The sequence below is a fragment of the Macrotis lagotis genome, chromosome 5, assembly GCF_037893015.1.
Source record: "Macrotis lagotis isolate mMagLag1 chromosome 5, bilby.v1.9.chrom.fasta, whole genome shotgun sequence".
Classification (NCBI taxonomy): Eukaryota; Metazoa; Chordata; class Mammalia; order Peramelemorphia; family Peramelidae; genus Macrotis; species Macrotis lagotis.
Window position 1 is genome coordinate 263,475,496 of NC_133662.1, and position 22,434 is coordinate 263,497,929.

Sequence of the window (22,434 nt, forward strand, 5' to 3'; positions counted from 1 at the left end):
TTTATTCCAGATTACATTTTTATGGTAAAAATAAATGCCTTTTCTTAATGATCTGGGGTGGGGGGAGTCTGTTCTTGGTAGTCTGTCCCAGATTAAACATGTACTAGCGCCATTGCTATCTAGGCCAGATCAATTAACTTCGTTTTTAATAAAATAAGGGAGTCAACTAAATGATCTCTCAGGTCCTTTCCAGTTCAGTTTATCTATGATACTAATTAAAAGGCTCTTAGAAGAATGCCTTTGGCGGGGGAGAGGAAGGGGAGAGGATATTTCCAAGCCTTTCCTACTCATCTAGAACCAAGACATTGGTTGGATATTGATTCATACCTACCCACATTCCAGTTCTGGAATCCAGAGAAACATTGTCTGGAGAAGGCCGACTGGACTTCCTTGGCCATCCACTCAGGTTTTATCCTTAAGTCCCACCTTCCTCCAAACCAGCAGTTTCGTCTTTGGTCAGTTATTTTACTTCAGGTAATAGGAGAATAGATTCAGAGATAAGAGGGACCTTAGAGGTTGTTCATCGAAGTCCCTTTATTTTGTTGATGGGAGAACTGAGACTTGGGGAAGTGACCTAGAATCATAGAATCATAAATTTAAATATGGAAGAGACCTTAGAACGATTTATTGCAATTCTCTCAATTTATAAGGGGGGGGAAATTGAGGTATTGGGATATTAAGTACCTTAGGAAAATAGATCTAAAGCTAGAAGGAGTCTTAGATACTGTCAAGTACAATAGCTTTGTTTTTCAGGGCATTTTTCCATCAGCCCTCAGGTTCACATCATGTGAGCCAAAGGAGCGAGACTTGGTATCAAGTTTACAGGGAAGGCAATTGCCAATGATAACAACAATAACATCCATAATGATCATTTTAAATGTGACTTGGGTTTTCTCTGTCTCAAAAGAACCATGGCAAGGCAATGCCAGGCGAACTTGGCACCACAGTAAGGGCAGAAGCATGGAACTTACTGTCAAGTTTTCCAAAGATAGGCACTAGCTGGTGTCAATGCCAAAACTCATGACCTGGACCCTGGCCACTTGGGAAGGAAGTCAGGTGACAGATTTAGACTTTTACAGTTGGGGTTCAGAGTAAAGTCCTCATTTATTTGATCTGAAACAAACAGACTCCACAGACCAAATTTGGAATGTTTTTAGGGCTGATTTCTAAATTTATCCAAGAAAGAATAGCAAGACTGAGTGGAGGTGCTGTTGATTCCAGACAGCCTAAGCCCACCCTGAGAGAATAGGCCTAGAAACTTATGTCTCTGGAGCCAGGTCATGGAGAAGGGACCAATCTCTCCTAGGCTTTTAAGTAGCCATCCTCACAGATCTTGGGCCCATCCTTAGCAGCAGTTATGGGCTTAAGATAGAGGATCAGACAGTGATCTAAGACCTAAAGCAACCAACCTTTTACCTTGGGAGGTTTTAACTCACACAGGAAGCAGCATGGCAAGGTTCACAGATAGATAAATGGATAGGTGGATGGTGGATGGATAGTTAGATACTATGAGCCAATTAATGGGCTAAATGCTAGGGACACAAGTAAGCCAGCAGCCTTGATCGTGACTTTGAGGAATCTACATTCTAATGGGAAGACTATATAGGAAAGAGCACCAGAAAAGTGGAGGGGAAGGAAATCAGTTCAGGCACCCCACTGAGGAAGATTAAAGAGTTTATGGAAGGATGGCTTAGGTGCCCCCCAACATCGCAGACTCATGGAAGAAGTCACCAATGGGGAGAGAAGAATACCACCTCAGAGGTTTCTGAGAGTCTCAATGTGACAGGAGAGTAGAGAGAGATGGAATCAGGAGAGAGTTGAGGTGAAGGTGAGGCTGAGGGTCTGTTACAAGTAATAGAGGTGGTTACTTAAACTTGGGTGGAGGAGGAAATGGGGGTCATCAATGGCTGTATGGGTGTCTGAGTGTTCAGGGAGCACTAGCACCTTTGGTGGGAGGGTTGGCTGAACCTTATTCAGGACTGCTCATCTACCTTTGGTTTCCACCTTCATCAACTATCATCTGTGGCTCCAAGAAACTATAACATGCTCATCAGCCATATTCTAGTAAAACCATCTCAACAGTTGGAGTAAACCAGATTGAGAGTAATTTTTTAATTAAAGGGGAGTATCTATCCCAAGTATGTGAAGACTTCTTTTGGCAAGAGTGAGTGGTTGAGAACAATTTGTTCCAATGTCCACGAAGGTGGCTGGAGCAAGCACCGAGAGGCTTGGTCAGGCATAGAAGACACCTAGATCATCTATTGCCTCCTAGTCCATTCTCAGTCATCCTGACTTATGTTTTGCTACTGGTCTTTGAGGACTCTGGAAGAGGATTGAGTATGAAGACGTTGCACAACTCTGCCTCACTTAGGTACAATTCACTAGGACTTAGGATAGGACCCCATTATGTTACTGATCTTCCAAAAGGACAAACAGCAATAAAACAGATATCTGTCTCAGTTTGGAGGGCTCTCCACAGCTCCTTTCTAGCTTGCCCTAGTGAGGGGGACAACTGAATCCTTCCATCACCTTTATGTCTCCCTGAGATCATCAAAGACCAAATTTACCACTTCCTATGTGAGTGAACTTGGTCAAGTCACTTATGCTCCGTGGGTATGGGTTGGCTTGTTGCTCATCAACTCTTACCAACAGATAGGATTGCAGTAGTTAGCCTTTCTTGCTCTAATTCTATGATCCTATGGTCTTGTCTATGACTTCTTAGGATTATTTCCTCACATGTAAAATGGAGTTGGACTAGATGGTCTCTTAAGACTTGTCCTTGTTCTAAATCTGTTTCTATGATTTCTGTAAAGCTCTGGGTTTTATTTTCTTTTTCTGTCATCTGGTAGATTTTTATCTCAAATATCACACACAAAGAGACACAAGACATTGGCTAATGTGGAATATGAACATGAGATATGGAAGTTTCCAGAATAGTCCCTCTCCTCTAGGCTCTCCCCACTTTTCTAGTCCATCCTGTCAAACTGATATTCCTAAAATCTGACCAGTACTCTCCTTCTCAAAAGCTTCAGTGACTTTCATTGCCTCAGGATAAAATGCCAACTTATATTTGACTTTTAATTGGTCACAACACCTTTCCTCTCTTACTGTACATTACTACCCCCATATACTCAACACTGAAGTCAAATGACCCATTTGTCAGTTTGCCCCATAAGCAATATTAAATCTCACATCTCCATGTTTTTGAACAGTATCTCTATCATATTCAGGAGGCCTTTCCCGATTTTTCATGTAGCCTAATGTTTTAATTTTGCAAATGAAGAAACTAAAAGAGGTTAAATGACTTGCCCAAAGTCACATGGGCAGGCAGTCCATCAAAGTTTCAAATGAACCTTAATGGTTAATACAGGATTTTGTACATAGCAAGCCCTTGAAAAATATTTGTTTAATGAATGGATGAATGGTTAGATGATGACTAGATGGCTAGATGGATCCATCCTTGCTTTGATTGCTTTCCACCTCAAGTTTATCATGTCCCTGATGGAACTAACTGTGTCTGATAAAAACAGAAAAGATAACCCTGCCCTGGTACAACTGTCATCACCTTGGGCACCATGGCAGAATTGTGTATAACAAAGACTAGATGAGATCAGTTTATTATGAAGATCTCCTTGAACAAAAGGAACATGTATGGCCAAGTATCCAGGTCCTTGTCACTTGGAATGAAAGAGTGCATGAATGAACAAATGAATGAATGAATGAATGAAAAAGTATTTATTAAATGGTTCTGAAGAGCCCTGAGCTGAGGGCACTGGATACAAAGACCAAAGGCAAGACAATCCTTGCCCTCAAGGAACTTCTATGCTAATAGAGGAGACATCCCAGGCATTTTGATATGAAAAGTTCTAGGACTGGTGAAAGGAGTTATAGGAGAGGAGATGAACACAACCTTTTCTCAAGCAGGATTTCCTTGATTTTTTGGATGCCGCTGGTAATGGGTGATGGGAAGCCTCCTGAGGGTCTTGGGTAGAAGTTGAGGGAATAAAACAAAGTATGGGGACAGTCAATATGAGGGATCAGGAGTAGAAAGCTTGCTCAAGGGTGAACATGATAAAAAGGATTTTATCATAATTTTCATATTCAAACAAGCAGCCAAACTGGGGTGATCCACTGGGACCTGGCCCCATGTACTGGAGGTCTGAGTAAGCACAGGGGCCTCTTGCTAGAATGGCTGGCTTGGTCCAGCCTGCTGGATCCAAGGGATTCCTATTAAGATACACACCCAGATCCTTCCGCTCTAAGGGATCTGTGGGATGGGAGTAAAGTACCCAGGTGTCTACAGAACTCAAGATCTTCTTGGTAGGATTAGGGAAGCCAATCACACTTCCATGGCAGCCATGTGGTGGTTCAAACAATTTCTTGATCTGTTGAGCATGCTGGAAATCCACACCATCATTGGAGCTGACTGCCTGGACCCTTGTCCTGAGGGTGCTTCTAGAGTTACAGTATAAGACCCTCTGTCCATGACCATTCACTTCTACCACTTGAGACTCCAAGGTGTTCTCCATGGTTGTAAAATTCCCCATCTCCCATGTCTTCCCATGGTCATTACTGAGGAAGCAGAAGGCATAGGGAGTGGGCTTCTCAGGCCCAATGAGTCGATAAGCATAGGCTGGGATCACCAGACTCTGAGTGGGGTTGTGTAGCTGTAGACCATGACCTGGTCCAATGGCAAAAGTGGCCCACTCCTTGTGGGCAGACCCAATAGCGGAATCTGTGAGGTCTGTGACAGGGTTCCAGGTCTTCCCATTGTCCTCGCTGGTCACACAGCACAGGCGCACCAAATTGGTCCTGGTCTGGATCTGGTGTTGTTCAGAGACCAGGCCCTGGACGGCTATGAACAGAAGAAACAAGGTCCCCGTGGCCTCATCATACACAGGGCAGGGGTTCATGGAACGGTGGCCTGGCAGCTGAGCTGTCCTCACCACCTCCATCTCTTTCCACTGTCAGAAGAGGTAAGAGAAGACAAGAAATCACACTGTGGTCCTGAGTCCAAGAGAGGTTTTTGGGAATCCCATCTACCCATTTCTCTGCCCTCTGGGTTCAGGTAGATGAAGGTCACCATATGACACAGAGAGGACAATGTGGAAAGAAACTAGATTAGGAGTCTGGAGAGAGCTGGGTTCAAATCCTGCCTGTGAGTTACTTTTCTCCCTCTTTGAGGGAGAACCTACCTAGGCAGTTAGGGGATGCAGTAGCTAGAGCACTGGACCTAAATGTGTCTCATGCTGTCTGACCTGGGGAAAATCACTTAACCCCTCTCAGTCTCCATTTCTTCATCTTTAAAAGGGAGATCTGAAAAGCACCCACCTCCCAGCGTGGTTGTGAGCACCAAATGAGAGCAGAGGGTGGGAGTTTCATAATCCTTGGAGCATGATGTCAATGGGTGCCTGGCTATTTTATTGTTTTTATTGCTTTTGTCTAATAAATACAAACATATATCAAAATATTTACAGAATGTAAGTGCTTCCTAATGGCAGTCCTTGCCAGATTTAGCCCCAGCCTTCATTTCCCCTGAATCTTCTCCAGGTCTTTATCTTCTATTGCCATGACTCAAGACCCTGGTTCTCCCTCCCCTCCTGAGGCCCTCTGCCTTGTGGAAATGTGACTAAACACCCTCCTCCTCATATGGACTGGCCAGGACAGAGGTGAGGGGCATTGCCCTGGACCTGGACACGTGAACCTCTGCAGGCTGAAGGCAGCATTGCTAGCTGGATCTCGGTTGACCCTCCCCTTTCTCATTTCAGGTCACTGAGAAGTATTGATCTGCTAGACACTATACTTTCTGGATTGTGGAAAGAGACAAAAAGGCAACAGTGCTTGCCCTCAGGGAGTTTATATTCCATTAGCAGAGACAACATATTGTCTTCATATGTAGAATATATTGGGTGACCTTGGGGGAATCTTCAGCTTCCTCAGCAGTCACTCTTCTTTCTTGGTATCTGCAGTGCCCACCCCAAATTCATGCAGGTTGAGAAATATCAGTGATCCCCATTCCCGATCCTGGGGTTCCTTCATTAGCTCCTGGCCTCCCAAGCCCCGCCCTCCTTACCTTCACCTGGTTTGTGGAGGCCTGGTATTTTCCTCTGCGCAGGACAATATTCTTGGCCTTCTCATCAGCTTGGCTGACCCTCTGCTCAGCAAATGCCAAGAAGGTGTGGTGTTGCTCTAGATAAAGCAGGGCCGGGATCCTGTAGACCTGGTCTCCTCTGTGAAACAACCCCTCCCTCTGTAACACTGGAGGTGTATCCATGGGGCTAGAGAGAACAGAAAGAGAGGATAGGAAGCAGCTGGGAGCCAGGAAAGGAAGTGGACAGTAGAAGGCCACCAAGGGACAGTTCAGGGGACTTCCTCCCCTTCTGGTGGACATCTAAAGTCTTCCTCCCCAAAACATCTGGCTTCCCTCTCTTCAAAGATATTTGAAGAGCTTTTCCTATGCCAAGGGAAGAGGGACTGAGGGCATCTTCAGGAACTCTCCATGCCTTCCCCAATCTTCTGGGACCCCTGGTTTGATTTGTCCAAATCTACTGCCTCAAACACAAGACTGAAGCAGTAGTCTTACCAGGCAACAAAATAACATGGGAGTCCTGGAGGGCCCAAGACATTGACCTAAGTAAGGACTTGTCTCCCAACCCTTGCCTCTCCAGGGGCTATCTTTGATGTAAGCAAGACTAAGGATAAGCACTGACCCTTTGTAGATGGGAAGCTCCTCTGTGACCTGTAGCCTTGGAGAGTCATCTGGGGCATGCACTGAGAGGTTATAGGTCTTGTTTATGGCCATCCGTCCAATAAATGCTGGGAATGGGACTTGAAATGTGGGAATTATCTTCCTCCCCAGGAGAGTAGCCCCCCAAGCACTGAGAAAGGATTTACTTTGTGTGGGCTCTGTGCTAAGTGCTGAAGCTAAAAAGGAAGGCAAAAGCCTAGTCCTTTCCCCCAGGGAGCTTACAATCAAATGGAATTGATGCATGCAAAGAGCTGTACAATCCTGGAGGAGGGGGACTGAGAAAGGTGGGGGGATTTGAACTGAGTCTTTAAGGAGGCAAACACGTGGCCACGAGCAAGGAGAACATGGGAGCAGCCAGTGCAAAAGTGTGGCATCTGGAGACAACCTGACTTGTATGAGGAATAGCAAGTAACTTCATCTTGCTTTACATATAATTTTTGTAGAAAAATAAATGGTAAATGATAGGGAGACTGGAAACGTAGGAAAAGGAAGAGTTGTGAAGGCCTCAAAATGGGAGCTAGACAGTCCTTGATGTTTGATCCTGGAGGCAAATAGGGAACCACAGGAATTAGAGAATTTGTGGGTGATCAAACCCAAGCTCAGTTTCCTTCCATCAAAAGGAGGCTGTAAGATTAGATGGGCCCTGAAATCCTTCTAACAGCTCCCAACCTGTCACCTGAGATGAGCTCACTAAAAAGTCCAGATTCTGGGCTGTCATTTAAAGTCTGTCTGTCTTACAAAGGCTTAAAATGCCACCTGTGTACCCTGAAGGCATTTCAAGAAAAGATCCATGACTACTTTGAGTGTTTAGAACATCAGACCTAGAAGGGTCCTCAAAGTGAATGGAGCCTAGCCCTTTTTTACAGATGGGGAAACTGAGGCCCCTCACTTGGAAGGGACTGGTTCAAGGGTTGCAGGGAAGAGATTGTGACCTAGCTTGGGAATTCTGTTGTTCAAAGTGATTCCATTCCAGGATGGGAGTAGCCTTGGAGTGTCCACCTTTCCTACAGTTTCCCCCTTCCCCCAGTTTCCAGTTTCCAGCTACCTGATCTTGCCCACTGATGGGTCAAGCTTATGCTGGCATGTCAGGAAATGACATGTTGAACTTAGAGGTCATGCACCTTGGGACAAGAAGGACCAGTATGAAGCTTGCCTATTGGAGAATAGCTGAGCCAAGCACTCCCCAAGTGTCACCCTTTGACCAACGCACTACAGAAGTGTGATCTAAGAGAAGGGTCAGCCCCTCCTCAGGCTCTCAGTCTCTCTCTCTCTCTCTCTCTCTCTCTCTCTCTCTCTCTCTCTCTCTCTCTCTCTCCTGGACTCTACCTCCACTTTGCAAGGATGGCTACATATCTCTTTCTTAGACCACGTGCTCCCAGCTTAGGTGTATCTGGAGAACCATGGGCCCCCATGCCTTGTGCTGGACTAAGCCAGCCCTATTGGCTGTCTTTCCCTTCTCTCTCTCTCTCTCTCTCTCTCTCTCTCTCTCCACACACACACACACACACACTCACTCCAACTTCACCTAGCCTGTCCTCAAAGTGCTTAATGTTTTTCTAGAAAGAGAAAAGGTTTTCATCGGTGTGCTTTGTAAGCTTCCTATGACAAATCTTGAGCAGTTTTAAATCCCAGGAATTATGAGTTCGTTCACTTTTCACTAACTCTCATTCTCTATTGGAGACACTGAATCTCCCACAACACAAGGTCACCCAGTTCCCATTTTGAGGGTGGATTTGAACTCAGGTCCTCTGATTCTAAGTGTAGTAGTCTTTCTGTCATATCTCCACTCCCCTTAGAAGTCTTCCCCTGATCAAGCAGGTATGATTTCATCACCTTGTTGGCCAGATCAGCTAACCTCTCCCAAGTGCAACTTCCTTCTCTCTCAAGTGAAGGAGTCAGACCAAGTGATCTCTCAGATCCCTTCCAACTCAGCTTGTCTATGATGCTAATTAAAAGGGTAGTAAAATCACTGCTTTGTGGGGAGGAGAGGAGGCGAGAGGAGATGTCCAAGCTTTTCCTACTCAAGTGGAGTCATGAAGCTGAGTGGTTATTGACTCACACCTGGCATCCAAACAATCCAGCATTGACTGTCCAGAGAAGACTCCATAGTCTTCTCTCATCCATCCACTGGAGAAGTTTCATCCTTATTTCCACCTTTCTCCAAATCATCAGCCTCCTCTATTGGCCAGGTAGATTGCTTCAGGGAATAGAAGAAGACATCCAGAGCTGAGACTTAAAGGTTATTCAGTGTAGTCCCTTTATTTTATAGATGGGGAAACTGAGACTTGGGGCAGTTAAATGACCTAGTATCATAAAATCATGGATTTAAATCTGGAAGGCACCTTGGAGATTATTTATTAGAGTTCCCTTATTTTATAGGTGGGGAAACTGAGACATGGGGATATTAAGTGACTTAGGTTCCTAGATCTAAAGCTGGACGGGATCTTCGATGTCATCAGATCCAGCCCCTTATTTTTATAGGAATTTTTCCATCAGTCCTCATGTTAGCATCACATGAGCCAAATGAGTATGACCTGGCATCATCAAGCTCACTGAGAAGCCAACTGCCCATGAAAGCAACAAACAATAGCAATAGTGGAACTTGGGGTTTTTGGCTCATAAAAGAAGTCACTTAGGATGAGCACCTTCCAGGCACTATTTGCTGGACAGCAAGAGTACAAAGGAACTTCCCTTCAAGCCCTCAGAGGCTCCTTCAGGAGCCCAACCTATAGTTGATAGGCATCCCTTTTATGCCATCACTGGCTGTCAGTCTCCACTTGAGAACATTCAGTCATGCGGAACTCACTACCTTAGGTGACAATATAGGTAAAGTAGAAAGAGCTCTAGATTTGGCACCAGAAGTCCAGGGTTCAATTCTATCTTCTGCTACTGATAGGACCCTGGGAATCCCCTAATTTCTCTGGGTCTCTACCTCTTTATCTCTAACATGAGGACTGGACCAGTTGCTGCTCTAACTCAGTGATCCCAATGAGGCAGCACTCTCCACTTTGGAATAGCTCCCTTGACATCATCCTAGATCTGCCTTGTTCTGCCCTCCAGGGTCAAGCAAAATAAGGCTAAGCCCCCCCCCCCCCCTTCTCTGTGCCATCCCATCAAAGGCTATGCTGGGTTTCTTTCTGCTGAAACATCCCCTTGGTTCAGGTCAGGGATATCTTCCAGGTGCTCATCTGAAAATTCCAGTGAATGAATTCGGGTTCTTCAGGGCAGCAAAAGCCAGTGAGTAGACAGGAAATGGCCAGCTCTGAGTTCTTTGGAAGCACCAAACCTTCCCTTGAGAAGCTCACAAGAGCATCCATCATCCATCCTGGGGCTAGCTCAGAGATTTGTCACCCAGAGTGTTTTCACCAAGGAAGATCAAATGCTTTGCTACCAAAGGAAAATCACAGAAAATGGCAAGACCTACCTCAGGTCCAGGAAGCCCCGTCAGCTCATAAAGATTGCCTGTAAAGTTGGTGCTGGGACACTAAGAGGGGCCGGAATCAACACTGTCAGAGAACGCTGCTCCTCAATGAGTCCTTTGATGTGACTTAATGAGGCAACCCAAGGCACACGTTTCTATCTTGGGCCAGTGCCTACATAAACCTGAGACAAGTCCCCACCCTTCAGCAATGGTATCCACTGGGGCACCCAGCTCTGCCACCCCATTTATTTCCAGGGACCAGGAGAAACAGGCCTAACCCCCTATGTGTACACCTGAGTCATGTGTGGGCCTGAGGGTGTGATGAAGCAAGGTCATCCTTCCTGGGCTAGGGTGATGAGAGATGCTTTTGCAACTAGTGTCTTGTTGATCCAAGAAAAGTCTGATACGTGCTGATCATTTATTTCACGTGTGACCCTGGGCAAATGATCTCCCCTCTCTGAACTTCATTTGGTTCTGCATAAAAGGAGAAGATTGAAACTGGTATAATGGAATAATAGTTATTAAAATGTATGGGGTTCCCTAAAGGATCAGACATTCCCTTTCTAATGAAGGGAGGTAGCAGCAGGGACAGGAGGGAGTCACTTCAGGATAGATGGAAAGGGGACAGTAGTGATTCCCATCCGCTCCTTGGGAAAGTCACAATCTTAAAAATTCAGTTAAGTGGAACTGAACTGATGTGAACTGAACTGACATGAGTGGCATTGAAGTTGAAGTGAAGTGAGTTAAACTGAATTGAACTAAACCCAATGGAGTCAAATGAATTAAGCCAAACTAAACTGATCTGAATTGAGCTGTATCAGGTTAAACTGAATGGAATTCAGATTATCCTGGGTTGGAGTGAATTAAACAGCTGAACTGAACTAAGTGAATTAAAGAGCTGAACTGAACTGAAGTGAATTAAAAACTATTGAACTGAAGTGAAGTGAATTAAACAGCCAAACTGAACTGAAGTGAATTAAACAGCCAAACTGAAGTGAATTAAACAGCCGAACTGAACTGAATTGAATTAAACAACTGAACTGAACTGAAGTGAATTAAACAGATGAACTGAACTGAATTGACTGACTTGGACAACTCAACTAAACTGGATTGTTCTGAATTGAATTGAACTGTATTGGATTAAACTATTTGAACTGAATTAAATTGAACTGAACTGAATTGAATTGAATTGAATTGAATTAAATTAAATTAAATCCCAGTAATCTTCCTTTCGGGACCTTGACTCAGGATCCTCCAGCCTGCAGAAATTCCCACCCAAAAGCTCATTCCTATGACTACCACCAGAGATAGAAGGTGAAGATCCAGAAAGCAAGGACTTCCACAGATAGATCCTGCCTAGAGATGTCTTGCCTAGATGAGAGCAGCATGAGTCAGGGGAAAGAAATATGAAGGTAATACTCATTATTGCTAAAGTTTTTTCCTTTGGTGTCATTTCCAGGTGTGTGGGGGTGGGGTTGCTTGGGTCACATATTAAATCATAGGAGAAGAATGTAGCATTCAAAAGCAAAAAGACTTGAGTTCAAATCTTAACTGCTACTTCCTACTTGAATGACCTTGGATAAGTCACTTGAAGCCCCTACAAGTCCAGTTTCCTCCTGGGTACAATTGAGGATGACCTTGATGTTCTCTGAGCTCCCTCCAGCCCTTCCAATATCCTCATTTATAAACAAGGGCACTGGGATTGCATTGGAAATCTTCCTTTTCAGGATCAATCTATGACTGTAGGATCTCTGAGTAGCAGATTTCTCATCTGTAAAATGAAGGGGTTAGGACAGATGTCTCCCAAAAGTCAGTCTGTTCTATTTTGGGGGGGCAAGGTGAGTCAAAATCTGCCTAGATCCATAATTCTTTGATCCTCTAGTCATTCCTTTAGTGCTGCCCTAGGAGCCATGGGTTCAAATCCTGGTTCTTTGGGTTGATTGGTGGATTGGTTCTTGTCCTTCATTTTCTAAGAGGACCAAAATGACATCACAGTATTAGAGACAAATTACAGTGTGTCCAACTGTGACCGAATAGATCAATATGAATTTGGGATGCTCTACCCCAGGTTGGACAAAAAGAATCTGTGTGAATACCCCATCATACTGGGCGGTCCTGGGCTTGTGTCTCCAAAGTTCTTCAGAGCATCCTTATGTTGCTTCTTCTGACCCTCCTGGGAGTTCTTGCCCTGTTTGAGTTCTCCACAGAATAGTCTTTTTGCCAAGTATATATCTGATATTCAAAACAACATGGCCAACTCTCTGTAGTTGTGTTCTCTTTAGTAACGTTTGAATGCTTGGCAGTGGCTGGTATCTTCTCCTGCTAGGTGATTTTCAGCATCTTCTTAAGTCAATCGAAATGGAAGTAATTCAGTTACTTGGCCTGGTACTAGTTGACTGTCCAGATTTCATGGGCACACAGCAATGAGGTCAGCACAACAGTTCTGTAGACCATCAGTCTGATGGTCAATCTAATATCTCTTCTCTCCCACACTTTCTTTCGCAGCCTCCCAAACTCTGAGCTAGTTCTGGCAATGAGTGTGTCAACCTCATTATCAATGTATACCTTCCTAGAAAGGACACTGCCAAGGTAAGTGAACATATTCACAGTTCTCAGAACTTCTCCATTTGCTGTAACCAATGATTCCACATAAGGATGATGTGGTGTTGGCTGATGGAGCATCTGTGTTTTTGGGTGGGGAGGAGGTGTTGATTGTTAGGCCAAAGTTAGCACAAGCAGCAGAGAATTAATCCATATTTTTTTTATATCTCAGTTTCAGAGGCTGCATTGAGGGTACCATCATCTGCAAACCGAAGATCCTGCATCAACACTCCCTCCACTTTGGTCTTGGCTTGTAGCCTTTTCAAGTTGAAGAATCTGCCATGGGTGCAGTAGCTGACCTTGGTTCTATGTTCATTCTTAGTGAAAGCATTTGATAATGTTGCCAATTATTAAAGATTTAGAGACTGAAGACAGAAGATTTAAGGCCACTGAAAAGGCAAAGGAATTCACATGCTCTCTAGGAATGTTAAAACTGCTTAGGATTTTATGATGGCAAAATATCACAAATATACAGGGGGTAGCTAGGTGGTGCAGTAGATAGAGCATTGGCCCTGGAGTCAGGAGGACCTGAGTTCAAATCCAACCTTAGGCACCTAGCTGTGTGACCATGGGCAAGTCATTTAACCCCATTTTGCCTTGCAGAAGCAATATATATATATATATATGTATGTATATATATATATATATATATATATATATATATATATATTGAAACTCCTAGAAAAGCACTAACCACCTTAAGAATAGACAAAGAAAGAGCATTAGAAAAACCCATCCTGCTGGGTCAAAGAAGAGGAAGAAGAGGAAAAAGAGAAAAAAGCATAGAAGCTGTGGTGCTTCCTGTTAAAAATATTCTTCTATGGTAGGTTGGACAGAGGGTGACACTTGAGGGCTGGTCTTACAGCTTGGGCCAGGTACCTTCTAATGGCAAGCCATGTACTGATCCTTGCTGAACCAAGTACTCAACCCCCAAGTTCAACATGTCATTTCCTGTCAATCCAGCATCTATAGTCCAGTTTAGGTGAAGGGGAAAATGGAGGATAAGATACAAACAACAGCATCAAGGGGAGATAGGATACAAACAACAATCAAGGTCAGTTTACATCTCAGGAGCAAATGGCCCTTTATTTAAAGCAATGGGGTAAAGTGACTTGCCCAAGGTCACACAGCTAGGCAACTGTTAAGTGTCTGAGGTCAGATTTGAACTCAGGTCCTCCTGACTCCAGGGCCAGTGCTCTATCCACTACGCCACCTAGATTCCCCCAATTAACAATACCTCCATAATTCTCTACATTATTTCTCTGCATCAATAACATGATTTAAACATCATGCTAAAAAGCATCCTTATTTCCCTTCATTGGTGATTGGGAAATCTCAAGAGAATCGTCCACTATCCAGAACCTGGGCAAGCATACCATTATGAGACTGATATACAATACTGAGGAAACCAAATTTTAAATTTTCCATAAATCCTCATAATTGAAAGTAGCAAAGACCTTAGGTCAGATCCAAACATTGTATACAGACCTCTGTTCTGCTCCTGACATTTTTCCTGGAGCAAGAAATACCATATCGACTGTGCCTTGATCCTTTCTGAAGTTATACTGAGTTTCAGGGAGGAGACCTTATTCCAGGTGAAGGATCAGTCTATTGAGAAGGACTCTGGCAAGAATCTTACCAACAATCTCTGAGAGAGAAACACCCCTGTGGTGGTCACCATCCTTGAAATGCCATACAACCTGAAAATTTTCAGTCAACTGTTCTATGAGCAATGGACACCCCCCCAACTTGTAGATCTCAGCTCAAATATAATCAGTACCAGGTGCTTTGCCCCATGAAAGGAGCCTAATGGAATTCAAAACCTCTTCTTCAGCTGGAATTTCAGATAGGGACTGATTGACTTCAACTTGAGGTAGTCAATGGCTTCTGTAATGATAGATGACAATTTGTTAAGAATACTATTTTAATCAATGTGGATCCATCAGCACTGAGCAGTTGAGAAGCACTATAGGTCTTTTGCATATATATATATATATATATATATATAGATAGATAGATAGATAGATAGATAGATATATAGCCTCAGGGCATCATAAAATCCTTTTGGTTTCTTACTATCTATGTAAAACTGAATTTCCTCTGCCTTCTTATTGAGCCAGGAGTCCTGCATCTCCCTAAGCTTCTCTTGTACTTTTTTCTTTTTAGGTTTTTTTTGCAAGGCAAATGGGGTTAAGTGGCTTGCCCAAGGCCACACAGCTAGGCAATTATTAAGTGTCTGAGACCAGATTTGAATCCAGGTCCTCCTGACTCCAGGGCCCGTGCTTTATCCACTACACCACCTAGCTGCCCCTTGTACTTTACTTTTAATGGAATTGAATGCTGCCTTACTAGAAATGGATGAATGATCCTGCTGGTAAACCCTACAGAGTTCTCGTTTTTCATTCAGCAGCTTCTGTTTTACTCCATCATTTTCATCAAACCAGTCTTGATGTTTGTGAATGTTCTGACCCAGATGAGCAAATGCACTGCTGACACCAGATCTCTGAAAGATCCACTGGTGCCAACTGTGTTGGCTCAACTTTGCCTCCAAGTTAGCTTTCCTTTTGTCTCAAAGTAACTATTTGCTCCAGATCCTCTGGGAACCAGCTCCCCCGTCTGCTCCATGCAGCTGGAAAAATTCCAGAAAACACTGAAGTCATGCTTTTGATCAGAACCAGCAAGTTCTGATGCAACCAATAAAGGGTCCTGGTCAAATCCTGCACTACATGCCAGGCCAAAATGCCAGTGCCACTTGGAAGAGTTTTGCCTCCTTGGCAGCCTGGTACATTGGTGAAAAACCATTAGAGTTCATGTTTCCCTTTTGATCCCTACTGAGCTCCCAACCCTGCTTCAGTGCATTTAGTTTTGGAAGGTTGACTGAGCACTTCACAGGAAACATGGCCTCATGTGGGACTTAGAATTAGTTATCCTGCCAAGCGGGGTCCTAAATGTTATTATCTCCATTTTACAGATGAGGAGTTTAAGACCCACAGACTTAACCCAGGATCACACAAGAAGTAGTGAAGGTAGGATTTAACCCAGGGTTTCTCTTGACTACATACTAGATGAATGTTTTCCCTGCTTGTAGTGAAAAGAGCATTGGATCTAGAAGCAAATTCTAGAGTTTGAATCTCTGTTGTATCACTTGAGGTCTCTTCAGTTCTCTGGGCCTCAGTATACGAATCTGTAAAATGAGATAGACTAAATGACTTCTGAGTTCCATTCCAGCTCTGGAGGTAGGGTCCTATGACATGACAACCAAGGTTCAGATCCTAACTTTGCTCTGACCATTCATCATTCTCTGGACCTTCACCCCCCTCCTCTACAAAATCAGAGGGCTTGATTAACCTAGCTCTAATATCCCCGCTGTTTCTAAAGCTTTCCCTCATCTTGAAACTTTCCTTGGAAAAGTTAAGAGCAGAAATTGAGACCTGGAAGGCAGCCCCAAGATTATCAACTCTAATCTCCTCATTTAACATATGAGGAAACTGAGACCAACAGAGGTTATTTATATTGCTTGAAGTCACAGCCAGCATTTGAACCTAGGCTCTGTGATTCCAATCCTGTATTTCTTTGCACTGACCCATCCTGTATCTCTCAGAGAAGGTTTGAAAGAGTCTTGCTCAGAGTACATGACATCACCACCCCCCACAGCCTCATACACACACTTCCACACCCCTTTAGATATTGGGAAAGAGGTGTTTGGTGTCCCCTCTAAAGGGCATACTGTGCTTTCTGAAGGTATTTGCTGCTGGAACTGCTGGTGCTACTGCATCGGTATTTGATGACTGTTACATTGAAGACAGAAAACTGAAAGTAAACACTAAGTTCAAGGCAAAAAAGAGCAGGGTGGCAGGCAGCCAGGGGTGGGGAGAACTGGGGCTGAAGGTCAGAGAGCTTTCAGGTAGAGATTTTGTACTTCTCAGTGGAAGGCACTGGGCTGTGGATACAGATATCCTAGCCTTGCCTCACCTGGGTAGTACATGGTCACCTCTCTCCATGAGGCACTGAGGCCCCCTCCCCCCATCTCCAGCAGGTAAGGGATTGAGCTTATTTATTTCTTCCCATAACAGAACAAGAAGCCGCAGGATTGTAAATAGGCCAGCACTATGGAAGGAAGGCCCTGGGAATCTTGGCAGGATGGATCCAAGAAAGCCCAGGCAGGTGACTGCACCAGATATAGTCTATAGTGATAGCACCATCCTCAGAAGCTGGAGATCTAGGTCCCAGTCTTGCTGTTGATCTATGGTTCAGTTACTTCATGTCTGACAAGTATGGTTGGCTGGTGACAGCCCAAATTTGAAACCATTTGAATCCTGTTTCTGTTACCTGGGGGTATTTTATATTATCTTGGCCAAATCCCTTGGGCTCTCTGGGCCTTTGTTTCTTCATCTATGAAATGAAGCATGGGAATGGGGTGGCCTCTTAAGTCTTAGAAGCATCACTTTCCCTCAGATCAACTGACAGATGTTAAGGTTGGAGCAGATCCCATCTAGAGGTGGAGTCATCTGCCTTCTCCCAGAATGTAGGCTCTCTGAGGGCAGGGACTGTTTCTTCTTCAGACTTTGCATCCGCATTACTTTGTTGGCACCCCCGAACAAGGAGATAATTAGTACTTGCTGAATGATGGTCACTTGATAAATAAACATAATATTTATATTTAAACATGAATATTTATTTATATGCAAATTTGCTTAAGCCACCTTACCTCTTGGGCCTCAATTTTCCCTCACTATAAAGTGAGAATAATGTATCAAAAGGACTTTGTAAACCTTAGAGAGCTATGTAAATATGAACTCTTAGTTTCATAGATTTGAATCCCATCTCTTTTCCTATATGCCCCTTCCTTTTCTGAGTCTTGGTTTCCCTGACTGTAAAATATAACATGGACTCCATGACCTCCAAGATTGCTTTCTAAGCCTATGTCCTTGGGACCACAGAATACAAAGTCTTATCTGCAACCAGTTTCAGGAAGGGCCCCACACCCTTTCTTGTCTGAGTCACAATGGACACAAGGTAATGGGTAGAATATGGCCATAGTTAGACTGCTGTAGAGTAGCCCTGGATGTGAGGGTGTTTGCACAAAATCCCTCTTGCCTTCCAGGCTTCATCCAGACTGGGCAGGGTTATGAACACACCCCTTTCTTGGGACATACTGGCTCAGGAAGTGACACCTGGGTTGGTTCCTACACTCTGGTTAAATGTGACGAATGCTTCCAGGCAGCCAGACCAGCTTGGGGGAAGGTATCACCAGCACTGTTGATTTTAATTTCTAAAGTCAAGCTCTTACTAAATTTCTCTTCCAAGGACAAGGACCCTTGGACAAAGGAACTGAATCAGCCCAAAGAGATGAAGTGATTTGGACCTAGGTCATGTAGGTAGGAAATGGCAAAGAGAGATTTGGACCCAAGTTCAAAGTTCCCTTTCTCTTTCTACCAGATGCCAAACATATTAGAGGCAGTATTCCTCAATTTTTACAAATCCATGAGGGATTATGATACTATGTATAATCCACGATCACTCTCAGGCTCTGGGGAAATTTAATGGTTCAAATCTCAAGGTGAAATTGTGATCTTTTTGTAGTATGGGAAATTCTTTTCTGCTAGTTTATGAAAGATAACAAGTTTCTAGCATTTAAATCTGGCCAACAGTTCACATCTTTCATGTTAGTCAGTGGGTAATGCAGTGGTTAGAAAACTGGCCTTGGATTCAGGAGGATGGGAGTTCAAATCCGGCCTCTGACACTCACTAGCTGTGTGACCTTGGACAAGTCACTTAACCCTGACTGCCTCACATCCAGGGTCATCTCCAGTCATCCTGATTCCAATCTGGCTACTGGACCCAGATGATTCTGGAGGAGAAAGTGAGGCTGGTGACTTAGTACAGCCCCCCCCCCCCCCAATCCAGTTCACATGCTTGTCATTGCATCACTTCCCATGATGTCATAGTCTCCTTCAATGAAGGGCAACCATTATTATTAGGTATAAACTTCTTATGATGTGTTGGTTTCCTTTCATCACTGATGTTAATCACTAACTCTGGGCCCCTTAAAAGTTACCTTTCTGTCATTTCTGGTTGCCACACTTTAATCTCAAATTGTCCTCCCTGATCCTTTTTCACAAAGAAATGTGGATGCATCATCTTCTTTCAGCACATATTGTTAATGGATTTTGTTGTGCTGTTGACCATGTTGGTTCTGTCATCTTAGCTCCTTTATACTCTCTGGAGGTCAATGCCTTTGGGTCCCATTTAACGAATGACATGTGTCAGCTCTCTGCTCTAGCAATCACTTGTGACATGATATCAAATTGTTCCAAAAGTATTTCTAGAAATTTTTCGCCTCTTTTCCCTGTTCTCAGAAAGTATCTATCCACTCTCTTCTTCCTTTTGGATGAGAAAAATCTAAAGCTGCTTTCAATGAATCCCATATTCTGCTAATATTATGTGGGACTTCGTTCAGACACTTTCCAGTCCATTTTGTAGTCCCAAAGTGTACTTCAAAATGGCTACAATTATTAGGTGGGTGTTAAGTGTTTTTAACATGTACTGGAAGTCTCTTAATGCTTTTAACTATACTTGTATTCTTATTCTCTGACAAATGATGATTAAGGGATAGGGACTAGACTTGCAATGTCACTGGGATGTGTAACTGTCAAGGGAAGATTCTCCCACTGCAGTGGAGATCTGACTCTAGGGGGCAATCCAATATGATGTAAAGGAAGGAGCACTCACCAGATAGCCTCATTCATATAATTAGAGAGGTTGGACCTGATTGACCCCTAAGATCTCTTTCCACTGTAAGCCTGTAATCCCCTTAACAAGAGCTGATATTATCAATCTCTACCTAGCCACTAATCATGTATGTATGTATGTTCAAGACATGAATGTAGCCTCCCAATCCGTCCAGACTACTCAGGGAAAGCTTCATGGATAAGGAGAAATTGGACTCATTGTCTACAACTCTCCAAACATGAAACCATATAAAGCTTGGTTGTAGAAAACTATTTGCAAAAGCTTACCAATTCCCTTCTAATGTTTTTCCTCCTTCAAGGATATCCTTAATTATTAAAATAGACCATTCTACTAAAGATTTTAGAGTGATGAGGCTTAATACTCTACATAACTCCTGTGGTCTTTTTGGGGGCAAATCTTATGGGAGGAAAAAATATCAGTTTTGAAACTTTTCATTCTTGGATTCTCCCAAACTTTTTTAAAAAAATCCATAATCACCTTAAAATTGTATCTTCCTCAGTTTCTATGTTCAGTTTCATCCTCTCTCCCTAATTTATCTTCTTAACTGATATTTCCTTTCTTTAACATAGGCCGAGGTACTGAGATAAGAGAAAAAATGTTGGGGTCCAACTATCTTGTCCCATAAGAATAATTTCTCTGAAGAATTGCAGCAGCTCTGTTCCATGTTGCAACTGTTTGTTGACCCATTTTCATCTACAATTTTCCCCCTGATGATTTGGTTTAGCTGGTTTTCACAGCTGACCCATTTCCTCATTAACTGCTTTGGGTTGTGATGTAATCCTATCCATTGTCTGCTGTCCATCTGCATCTCTAGGGTTTTGGAAATTATTTGTATTCTGTAAACTCTTGGTTGTCTTGGCTTCTGCAAAGTTACCAAAATGTTTGGCAATTGAACTAATGTCTGAGCTTTTCTGGCCCTATTCATAATGAAGGTGACAACAGATTGTATAAATTCAATTTCTTTTAGAAATAATCACCAAGTCAGAGAATTTGTAATCTCTTTCTATGTTTTTTTTAAAGATTTTTGCAAGGTAAATGGGGTTAAGTGGCTTGCCAAAGGCCACACAGCTAGGTGATTATCAAGTGTCTGAGACTGGATTTGAACCCAGGTACTCCTGACTCCAGGGCCGGTGCTCTATCCACTTTGCCACCTAGTTGCCCCTCTATTTTTTTTTTAACAGAATTTGGTTACTTTTGGTTAAGAGGATTTCCTGCACATACTCTTCAGAAAAACAAAACAAAATACACACACACACACACACACACACACACACACACACACACACACAAGTCAAGAAACACTTAGAAAATAATTAAAATTTGCCAAATCAGAAAATGAAACAAGCAAAGAGGAGTACTAACATATTTTTAAAAACACAACTATAAAACAATGGAGCCATTGAAAATACCAGAAAGAAAACTGTGGGGAAAAGAAACAAAACAATACCTCTCTAGAGATGACCTCAAATGGATGGGGAACAAGATGAGAGGGCAGACTACAGCAAGTGTGGGACTGTTAATGGTTGTTTTTTTGCTTACATTGGAAGGATTCAATTCTGGGGCAACATCTGATAGCAGTGGGGATGGATAGTTTTTACAGAAATGGTAATGAGGTAACAATGAAGAGATATCAATAAAAATTATTTTTAAAAATCTTGAGAGTCCCTCACACTACAATGAGAAAAAAACTTTTTAGAAAAAGCTTTAAAATATAAAAGTGTGGGAAATAACCAATATGGATAATAGATAAGAAAACCTGAAATAATCAAAAAGGTGACATGAATAATATTTTTGTAGAATCTGCAAACAAAACTGCAGATAATACAGATGAAGTAGGGAAAGAAGCTTAGGAAACAACCATTAAGACAGTTGAAAACAAGAAACAGATACATGAGAGAGAACTGGAGGAGTGGTCAAGAGCCAGACACTTCATGGTTCCTTTTATTTCATATATATATCTATATATGTATATATATTTTAGGTTTTTGCAAGGCAATGGGGTTAAGTGGCTTGCCCAAGGCCACAAAGCTAGGTAATTATTAAGGTTCTGAGACCGGATTTGAACTCAGGTACTCCTGACTCCAGGGCTGGTGCTTTATCCACTGCACCATCTAGCCACTCCCCTCCTTTTTTTTAGGTTTGTATTTCATATATTTTGAAAAAGTGAACTCCCAAGTCATGAGATTTTTCCATAAAGGTATCAAGAAACAAGTGATACTTTAATAATAAAAGCAACAACAATAAATAACAGCTATGGTTTGCAAAGTGCTTTATATATATTATCTCACTCGATCCTCATAAAGCCTCTGTGAGGGAAGTGATATTATTAATTCCCATTTTAGATAATGAAGAAAATGAGGATGAAGGGACTTATTAAAGATCCCATGGCTGTTAAGTGTGTGAGACAAGGCTTGAAGTTAGATCTTAGCACACCAAGTCCCATGTCCTCACATGCTGTATTAATTTTTCTAAAAAAAATCCATAGAACCTGAAAGAGGGGAAACCTAAAATTCAACTGTTAGATAAACTATGTCAATAATTTGTTAAACTATGACAAGGAAGTGGTCCAATAAGCTGCAAGAAGAAAGTCTTATAGCTTGTCAAGGGAGTTTGTTGAAGGTCACAGGAATATTTCAACAGGAATAATCAGAGAAATTAGAATTTGAAACATAAAGGAACATGGACCACAAAGCCAGAAATCATCTCTCTAGCAAAACTGAATATACTATCTGAAGGCAAGCCACGCATATCTTTAAATTAGATACTTTGAAGAATTCAAATAAAGATAAAATTCATGTCAAATTATTTTGAGAAATAGTCAAAAAGGATGAGCAGTTCATTCTTCTGAATAAAGATTAAGCTAATTACAAGTGAAAAAGACTAGTTACAAGTAAAAAGGACTATCAAAGAC

General features: G+C 42.7%; 2 protein-coding genes across 2 annotated transcripts in view; one reads left to right on the forward strand and one right to left on the reverse strand.

Annotated features, from left to right (window-relative positions):
* Nucleotides 1-3,865: 3,865 nt before the first annotated feature.
* Nucleotides 3,866-12,994, reverse strand: LOC141490201 (sialidase-2-like). The gene is made up of 3 exons (XM_074190436.1): nucleotides 12,981-12,994; nucleotides 6,074-6,278; nucleotides 3,866-4,964 (listed from the first exon to the last, which is right to left on the reverse strand). The coding sequence occupies exons 1-3, from the start codon at nucleotides 12,992-12,994 to the stop codon at nucleotides 4,038-4,040; spliced, it is 1,146 nt and encodes a 381-aa protein (XP_074046537.1). The 3' UTR covers nucleotides 3,866-4,037.
* A 3,712-nt stretch (nucleotides 12,995-16,706) lies between these two features.
* LOC141490202 (uncharacterized) overlaps nucleotides 16,707-22,434 on the forward strand; it is a 54,731-nt gene continuing 49,003 nt past the window's right edge. Inside the window, exon 1 of the mRNA XM_074190437.1 lies at nucleotides 16,707-16,806. The gene's annotated coding sequence lies outside the window, so the exon portion shown is untranslated. The remainder of the gene's footprint in view (nucleotides 16,807-22,434) is intronic.

Excerpts from the sequence above, each read along its gene's own strand:
- LOC141490201 (XM_074190436.1), bottom strand. Across the intron at positions 4,965-6,073 it reads CCTCCACAAACCAGGTGAAG|TGGAAAGAGATGGAGGTGGT; the intron begins GTAAGGAGGGCG and ends CTCTTCTGACAG.